At 41.1% G+C, this 9,649-nt stretch overlaps 1 protein-coding gene across 1 annotated transcript in view; it reads left to right on the top strand.

Annotated features, from left to right (window-relative positions):
- atg3 (autophagy related 3) overlaps nt 1–9,649 on the top strand; it is a 39,380-nt gene that overhangs the window by 11,287 nt on the left and 18,444 nt on the right. The window contains exons 3-6 of the mRNA XM_048602584.1: nt 4,631–4,680; nt 7,595–7,665; nt 7,923–8,030; nt 9,496–9,630. Of these exons, the coding sequence (XP_048458541.1) occupies nt 4,631–4,680; nt 7,595–7,665; nt 7,923–8,030; nt 9,496–9,630 (364 nt within the window). The remainder of the gene's footprint in view (nt 1–4,630; nt 4,681–7,594; nt 7,666–7,922; nt 8,031–9,495; nt 9,631–9,649) is intronic.

The raw sequence follows: 9,649 nt of genomic DNA, 5'->3' as shown, positions 1-9,649 counted from the left end.
GAAGTTACGGTCCTTGAAAAACGAGGACAACTGAGATGTACGGGAGTGGAATGCCTCATCCTGGGAGCAGATGCGGCGGAGGCGAAGGAATTGGGAATAGGGGAGAGCATTTTTGCAGGAAGGTGGGTGGGAGGAGGAGTATTCTAGGTAGCTGTGGGAGTCGGTGGGCTTGAAATGAATATCGGTTTCTAGGTGGTTGCCCGATATGGAGACAGAGGTGTCCAGGAACGGGAGAGAGGTGTTAGAGATGGTCCAGGTAAACTTAAGGTTGGGGTGGAAGGTGTTAGTGAAGTGTATGAACTGTTCGAGCTCCTCGTGGGAGCACGAGGCGGCGCCGATACAGTCATCAATGTAACGGAGGAAGAGGTGGGGTTTAGGGCCGGTGTAGGTACGGAAGAGGGATTGTTCCACGTAACCTACAAAGAGGCAGGCGTAGCTTGGGCCCATGCGGGTACCCATGGCTACCCCCTTTGTCTGTAGGAAGTGGGAGGAATTGAAAGAGAAGTTGTTGAGTGTGAGGACGAGTTTGGCTAAGCGGATGAGGGTATCGGTGGAGGGGGACTGGTCGGGCCTGCGGGACAGGAAGAAGCGAAGGGCCTTAAGGCCATCTGCATGGGGAATGCAGGTGTAGAGGGACTGGACGTCCATGGTAAAGATGAGGTGTTGGGGACCGGGGAATTGGAAGTTCTGGAGGAGGTGGAGGGCGTGGGTGGTGTCACGGACATAGGTAGGGAGTTCCTGGACCAAGGGGGAGAAAATGGAGTCTAGATAGTTGGAGATCAGTTCGGTGGGGCAGGAGCAGGCGGAGACAATGGGTCGACCAGGGCATTCAGGTTTGTGGATTTTGGGAAGGAGATAGAAGCGGGCAGTGCGAGGTTGGGGAACGATGAGGTTGGAGGCCGTGGATGGGAGGTCACCTGAGGTGATGAGGTTGTGGATAGTTTGTGAGATGATGGTTTGGTGCTCAGCGGTGGGGTCATGATCAAGGGGGCGGTAGGAGGAGGTGTTGGAGAGTTGGCGTCCGGCCTCGGCGATGTAGAGGTCAGTGTGCCATACTACAACTGCGCCTCCCTTGTCCACGGGTTTTATGGTGAGGTTGGGATTGGAGCGGAGGGCTGCACGTTCTGCAGGGGAGAGGTTGGAGTGGGTGAGAGGGGTGGAGAGGTTGAGGCGATTGATGTCTCGACGGCAGTCGGAGATGAGGAGGTCGAGGGAGGGTAGGAGGCCTTGGGGTGGTGTCCAGGAGGAGGGGGTGTGTTGGACGGGAGAAGGGGTCAGTAAAGGGAGGGTTAGGTTCACGGTTAAAGAAGTAAGCGTGGAGGCGGAGGCGGCGGAAAAACTGCTGTATGTCCAAGCGTGAGCGGTATTCGTTGATCTGTGGGTGGAGGGGGACAAAGGTGAGCCCTTTACTGAGGACTGACTGTTCGTCCTCAGTAAGGGGTAGGTCTGGGGGGATGGTGAAGACTCGGCAGGGCTGGGTGCTGCTGTCTCCTCTGGAGCTGCTGGCTGTGGAGGCTGTGGGCGGAGTTGCATCGGTGTCGGCTGTGGGCGGAGTTATAGTTCTGAGGATGATCTGATTTGAATAATATATTTGATTTATAAGAAATGTGTTTAATGTCTCGATTTACAGAGGATGGAGTTGAGAGTGATTTAATTTCATTTGCAAAGATGGTTGTGAATTTGTAGTGGGCAAGAAATGCTTGGGTTTTAATGTTAGCTGTACTTTGCAGAATACTCTATGAATGTATACTACCATGTGTCAGAAGAATACTCTGCAGACAATGAAGCTATTAAAAGAGCTGTACTTAATGCTTGTGAGTGTGTTTTTGAATATATCAGTTAAAGTTTGGAATGATAAGGAGCAAACTTAATCAGATGGCTGTACAATTTTCAAGAGAAAGAAATGCCAAAAAAAGTGTTTGATTAGAAGGTAGGGGAACATCCCCACTTGTGGGAAAGCCAGAAGTATGGGAGAAAAGAATAAATGGATATTGTGCTAAAGTTAGATGAAGAATGGCAAGTGGAAGATTGTGTAGAGAACAAACCCTAGAACTGAAGAGCCAAAGGGGGCATGAGAAAATGCTGGTGGGCACAATTAGGGAGAATCCCCAGATACTTTACAAGTACATCAAGGAGAAGAGAATAACCATAGGAACATAGGACCCATTATTGACCAAGGCAGCAATGTGTGCATGAAGTTGGAGGGTATTAGTAGAGTGTTAAATGAATACTTCACATATGTCTTTATGCAGGAGCAGGAGAAGCAAATACAGATTTTAAGATTTAATGTAAAGGTCTGGAGCAGATTGATATAAGTGAGGAGGTATTGAAGATTTATTCACTCCTGCGAAAACCTCCAGATGATGAGTTGGATCCTGCTGTGGGAGATGAGGGAAGAAATAACAGGACCCTGACTCAAAAGTTTAAATTGTCTCTAGCCATAGCGGGTGTGTCTGAGGACTGGTGGACTGCTAGAGATAAACCAGGGAACTATAGACCAGTGACTCTCACATCAGTGGTGGGGAACTATTTGGAGAAAATAGCAAAAGAGAAAACTTAATGTAGAGAGACCAAGTTTGATCAGAGATAGTCAGCATGAATCTGTTAGTGGAAGCTCACACCTAACAAACCTGGTTGAACTTTTTGAGGAGGTGGCCAAGTGTGCAGATGAGGGTAGGGCAGTTGATGTAGATGATATAGATTTCAGCAAAGCCCTTCATACAGTCCTGTATGGGAAACAGGTTTGGTAAAAGCACATGGGATCTAGGGTAATTTGGCAAGTTGGATCCAAAAAATGCATAGTGGCAGGAGACAGAGGGTGGTGGTAGAAGACTGTTTGTCTGATTGGAGTCTGGTGTACGGTGACATACCATAGGGATCAGTGCTGTGTCCCTTACTGTTTGTGATATTCATAAATGATGTAGATGAGAATATGGAGGGGATAAGTTTGTGGGTGATACAAAGTTTGGCCAGGTGGTTGACAGTGAGGAAGAAGGTCTTTGGTTACTATAGGATATTAATGGATTGGTCAGAGGGGTAGATCAGTGACAGGTGGGATTTGACCCTGATAAATATGAGGTGATATGCTTTGGAAGAAGTAACACGACAAGGGAGTGCTCAATGAATGGTAGGACACCGTAAACCTTGGAGGAACAGAAGGATCTTTGGGTGGTTGTCCACAGATCCCCTAGTGGTGTTAGGAGGTTAATTGGGCAGTTATGATATACAGAACACTTGGCTTTATCAGTCCAGCCATAAATTATACTGGCAGGAAGGTTATGTTGGAGCTGTACAGAACTTTGGTTAGACCACAACTCGAGTACAATGTACAGTTCTAATTACCACGCTATAAGAAAGATGTGATTGCATTGGAGAAGGTGCAGAGGACATTAACTAGAATGTTGCCTTGGTTGGAGCATTTCAACTAAAAAGACAGGCTGGTAGGCTAGGATAGTTTTCTTCAGAGCAGAGAAAGTTGAGGGGAGACCTGATAAGGTTGAAGAGCATGGACAGAGGAAATGGAATACAGCTGTTCCTTACTTGAGAGGTCAAGAACAAGGAGGCACACTTTTAAAATGAAAGGCAGGAGGTTTAGAGGGGATTTGATGAAAAATATCCTCACCCAGAGGATAGTGGGTGTCTGGAATGCACTGGCCTGGGAGGGTAACCTCTCAACCTTCAAAATGTTCATCCAAGTACCTTTTTTAGAGTGTCTTTAACATTCAAAACGATGGGTCCAGTGTGGGAAAGGAGGACTACTGTAGGTTGTAGGGTTTTTTTGGCAGTGCAGACTCGATGGGCTGAAGGGCCTCTTCTCTGCAGTATGATTCTATGATTGGTCATTTGAACTATAGGGCTTGTTTCTGTGCTGTAGATTCAATGTAACCTCTTTTAAACTGTGGAATACTTTTCCTGTGCCTAATGTATCTTGGATAGTGTAGCTTTGGACAAGATATTTCAGTGCTATAACAAATTATAGTGTTTATTCACCTTTTGAAGGGAAATCTATTTAATTTATTTATAAAATGTTGTTAGTGGAATACTTTGTGTTGACGATTGCTTAAGTATTTCTTTAACAATCAGATGAAGTAAGGGATTGTTAAATTCCTCTTCTATTGTTACAAATCTTAATACATTCAGGAAATTAGCACTTAAGTTTGTAACCTCTCTTGGTAGAGTCACATGGAAAAAGAAAGCTCCTTTACTAATACACAAACAGCAATTGCTGGAGAAACTCAGCAGCTCCTTTTCTAATATACTGATTAGAACACTTTTTGCGCACTCGTGTTTCTTCTTGAAAATTTTGTGAAATAATGAATGCTTTTTATTCACTGGACATTTGTTTCTGACTCGGTTCTAACGGGCTATTGATTTTAATCCTCAGTAGAATGCATTTGTGACAATTTTCCAATATATGACACTTAATTCAAATCTCTTTCATGGAAACAGTGTTTTAAAGAATTTTACACGTTAATTTCCAATTGGTCAGAGTGCTCCTTACTTACCCAAACAACCACTGACTGTAGAAAAATGGGGACATTTTCAAAATACTGCCAAACAAAGCGTGTTTTGTTTTTCGAGTTAAACATACTTAATTTTGTGGCTATCTGTTTCCTTTTTATCTTTGCAGTTTGTAGTAGCTGGAGATCACCTGGTCCATCACTGTCCCACTTGGCAATGGTAAGTGAATAATGGATTGTGAAAGTTTAAAGTATGAAAACTGAAACTTAGATCTACAATAAATGGAATTTCTTTGGGTCTGTGTAATTTTGCATAATATATACAGTAAAATTTGTGTTATCCAACATTCACCTAGAACAGGAGAGCGCCAGTAAATCTAAAATGCCAGCCAATGAATGGAACACCATGTACTGTTGTGCATTAATGGGTGATCAGAGACAGCTTTGATGTCTTGAGGGAGTTAAAATATTATAGCTTTGTTACCATCAGAATTCAGAGCCACAAACATGCATTGCTCTGGTGTCAGGAAGTCACTAATATTTTCAGTTGTTTTAGCTAGTCAAGTTGCCTGTACTAACATGATTGTTCCAAATTATATTACTGATTTGTTAAGATGCAGCTTCAGAAAATTAGATTATAGAAGATTGCCATGCCATGAGCATGTTACTAAATCCCTCAATGGCCAACAGAAGCTTTTCGCAAGGAGATAAGTGGAGATACCAGTTAGTGGAGTGATCCAGTTGATAGTGCTGAATAGCACAAACTTGACTCCTACTTGCAACATGAAAAGTCTGTTTAATCCAATCGACATGTTCATGTCATGTAAAAGCCTTCTCTCATTCTCTCACATCCTTTCTCTAACCCCATAAATATAACCCATTCTCATTCATGTTTATCTAACTTGCCTAAAATGCATCTATACCGGCAACCCTTCCTTTTTTTTAATTCATTCACGGGATTAGGGTATCGCTGGCTAGGCCAGCATTTAATGCCCAGTTATGAGTCAACCATATTGCTGTGGGTCTGGAATTACATGTAGGCCAGACCAGGGAAGGATGGCAGTTTCCTTCCCTAAAGGACATTATGTGAAAATCGGCAATGGATTCATGGTCATCATTAGATTCTTACTTCCAGATATTTATTGAATTCAGATTCCACCATCTGCCATGGTGTGATTCGAACCTGGGTCCCCAGGACAATACCTGAGTCTCTGGATTAACAGTCCAGCGATAATACCACAAAGGCCATTGCCTCCCTAAATCACTGTTTTATATCTTTGACCTAATTCTGGTTTCACCCTATAAGTGAAAACCTCCTCTTACAGCAGACCTTTTGACAATCCAAATATATCTTTATCTAATTTTCATGGTACTGCTTTAAAGTTTTTAATAAGGTTAGGGCAGGAATTGTCATCCATTTTAGAATCCATGCTGATTATATATTTTCAGTTTCTAAATGTTTTTCTATTAAACTTTTAAAGATTGCGTTATTGTTCATACCGCTGACTAAGGTAATTACTTTGCAGTTCGCTGGATTTGTTCCATCTCCCTTTTTAATCACAGTAGTCATCCTACTGTCCTCTGGTACTGTTTCTTTTCTAATAAATGTGGTAAAGTACACATGGGCTGATGCTTCTGCTGTCCTTTCCTAACTTTTGAATGTATGTAGATGCACTCCATCTAGACCAAGGGTTTTATCGTCTCTAAGTTTGATTATCTATGTTTTTTTGTTATAAACGTCTTTATCTTTATTCATTTTTTCTAACCTCATACATCTCAACTTAGTTCCCCAGCTAAACAGTGAAGAAAATTGATAATGCTACTCATTTTGCTAGAATTGAGAGTTTATCCCTGTCCCTTTTTTTTGCTGTTTGTGATTTGAAGGATACTAATTTTTATATTCTTGGTTAATTTAACTTTGTCATTTCCAGTTGTTTCTTTGGCATCTTTCCTTTTTATATTTTCTCTTGTCAGCGTCTCATTTGTTGTCTCGCACAGACTACATTAAAAACTTAAATGAAGGGACGAAGTGGCATGTATACAAACTTGCTGAATATACAAGACTAATGGCAAAATATAAGCAATATTATATTGTGAGTGGGGTCTCTTTCCACTTTTCTTCCCTATGTCATTCGTCCTAGCATGGACTAAATTTTCCTTCTCTTCCATGTTCCTTTCCACGTGCTTTGAGATATCTGTACCTCTTATTTTCCAGCACATAGGCAAATCATCCCTCTGGACTCCTGGATGCAACTGTATACAGGACATGGAACAAAATCTAAACACTACTGATTGAATTTCCTCTTCCCCCACTCCCCATTTGAACTGTATCCCATTCCATAATTCCATGGTTAGTATTATTGTCTGTGTACCAAGCAGCCTATATCTTGTCCTTGCATGTAGCAAATACATTGTACCTGTTGCACAGGACGGTGTCTGCAGGATCTCCTTCTCTATGTCACCTTAGCTTTCCTTATTCTGCTGAATAGCAGTCACTTCTTTTCCTGCACCAGTGCTGCACTCTGGAGAAAACCATCCAAAGATTCCTCTACCTCCCTTATCATCAAGAGTGTCTCTAACTCCTATTACAGGTCAACAACTCTGAGCTACTCCTTGGCTGCTGTTGTTACACTTGAGGATTTCTAAGATTTTTGGGTCCAACATCCAGCAAACCAACCTCAGATCTCTAAGTTAGGATTGACCCACTGAGAATCCCATATGACCCTGCCATGATTATTTAAGAAGGGGAGGATCAGTGATTCAGAGTATCTGATGGGCCCATCTAAGGAGCTGGAAGAAATGACATTGACTTGTCATTCAGGTTAAAATGGCAAACTCTGATCCAACAATGAACTTTTTTGAATGGTTTCACAAAAAACTAATCAGCAATCAGGGCACTGGTCACACTGAAGTAATTTGAGGCCAGACAAAGTCCCAAGAATGATTATTTAGCATCCCAATTCTGCCAATGAGGAGGTCATTTTCGTTTGCAATAGAATAGGAAAACCTTGTTGAGACTTTGCCTTCAAAATGAATTTAGCTTGAATGAAGTGCTAATGTTAATTGACAAATTTAAAATGATAAAGGCAATTTAAAATGAAACGATTGTTATCTGATGCTATTGTTTTTTTCAGGGGAAGCGGGGAGGATGCCAAAGTGAAACCATACTTACCCAAGGATAAGCAGTTTCTGGTGACAAGAAATGGTACAAGTGTTTTCATTGATTTATACCTTTTCAGACAGTCACAATACATTAGAACGAATTAGTGTATCTTTGAAGTTTAAAATATTGCTGAACATCAGATGGTTTAAATGTTCATTGAGCAAATATACTTAATGTTTTAACGTAGTTAAATGGTCTAATTTTAATGCAGCTATAGTTTTGTTTTACTTTGATAAGTAGAGAAAATTTATAATGCTGCTTGTACTGTTTCACCAAGAGTCTTGTCTATCCCCATGTAGTTCCTTGCTATAAGCGCTGCAAACAGATGGAGTATTCTGATGAATTTGAAGCAGTCATTGAAGAGGATGATGGTGATGGGGGCTGGGTGGATACTTACCACAATTCAGGTATCATGATAGCAAATCAAAAAGGGGTGCTTTACACATTGGAAATGTTGATTGTTCAATTTTAAAACTGCCAAGAAATATTGCACTTCTAATTTATTAAATTGTTTTGAGAGAAATTATAGATCAGAGTCAACTAAATAAAATCTTGACCATTTCTTTGGTATTTAAGCTGGGCATATTTATTTATATTTCCAAAGTAATAAGATTTCTGGGAAATTTACTTACTTTTCAGCTAACTTTGCACAAAATTCTAAAAGATTTGGTAAACTACAGCTTCTTGAGGAATTACTCTATAGCCACTTGTTTTTCTTGCTCGTAAACTGTGAACTTAATCATTTACCTTAGAATATAAAGATATTTGTGCCTTCATTTGTTTATACATTGGGTTTCCTTTGCTGATAGGTTTTGCAGTACTAGAATTGTGTACCTGGAATTGTGTACCAGGATTTGAATTAATTAATTTGAGAATTTGCTATGCTTTTAAGATGAACAGAGCAAGGATAATGAACATGATTGAAAACTCTGTCTGGAAAAAAAATCAGGTGGCATGAATTTATACAATGAATGGCAGAACTCTAGGGAGCATTGACATACAGAGGGATCTGGGCGTACAAGTCCAATAGATCCCTGAAAGTGGCAACACCGGCGATAAGGTGGTCAAGAAGGCACACAGCACGTTTGCCTTCATTAGCTGGTTCATTGAATGCAAAAGTTTGCAAGCTATGTTGCAGCTGTATAAAAGTTTAGTTAGATCAATTTGGGATATTATGTGCAGTTCTGGTCACTACACTACTAAAAGGATGTAGATGCTTTGAGAGGTTTTACCAGGATGTTACCTGGTTTGGAGGATTTTGGTCATGAGAAAAGATTGGATAAACTCGGATTAATTTTATTGGAAAGACATAGGTGAAGGGTGACCTGATAGAGGTCTATAAAATTACGAGAGCCATAGGTTGGATAGTCACACCTTTTTTACCAGGATGGAAAGGTCAACTACAAGAGGACACAGGTTTAAGATACAAGGGGGAAAAGTTTTTTGGGGGAGAACTGAGGAAAATTTTTCACACCGGGTGGTGGCTGCCTAGAACATATTGCTAGTGGATGTGATGGAAGCAGACACATTAGTAACATTTAAGGCGTATCTTGATAGACATGTGAATGGGAGATGAACAGAAGGATAGAAACCGCACATGGGTATTAAGTAGCGGGTGTAAATAAGTGTTAAGAATCGGCGCACGCTTGGTAGGCTGAAGGGCCTGTTCCTATGCTGTATTGTATAAATCTCATTTCTGAACTCTAGATGACACAATTATAATAACCCTAACCCTGTCTGTTTTTTTAATGTACAAAGTTGACTTAATGTGAAGTAAATATTTAAAGAGTTGTTTTTTATCTTGTGCATTGCAAATGTTGATAGACAGGGAGCCAAAAATTTCTTAACTGCACTTTCCTTTGACATTGACAGGTGTTGCTGGGTTGACAGAATCTGTAACAGAGATTACTTTAGAAAGCAAAGACAACTCAAAGTGTGTAGGCAGCACCACAGCCTGTGTGGATGATAATGATGAAGACGATGATGGAGATGCTGCTGATATGGAAGGTAATAGCACAGCTACACT

Source organism: Rhincodon typus, chromosome 11 (assembly GCF_021869965.1).
Source record: "Rhincodon typus isolate 14 chromosome 11, sRhiTyp1.1, whole genome shotgun sequence".
Classification (NCBI taxonomy): domain Eukaryota; kingdom Metazoa; phylum Chordata; class Chondrichthyes; order Orectolobiformes; family Rhincodontidae; genus Rhincodon; species Rhincodon typus.
This window is presented reverse-complemented; position numbering and strand designations above follow the sequence as displayed.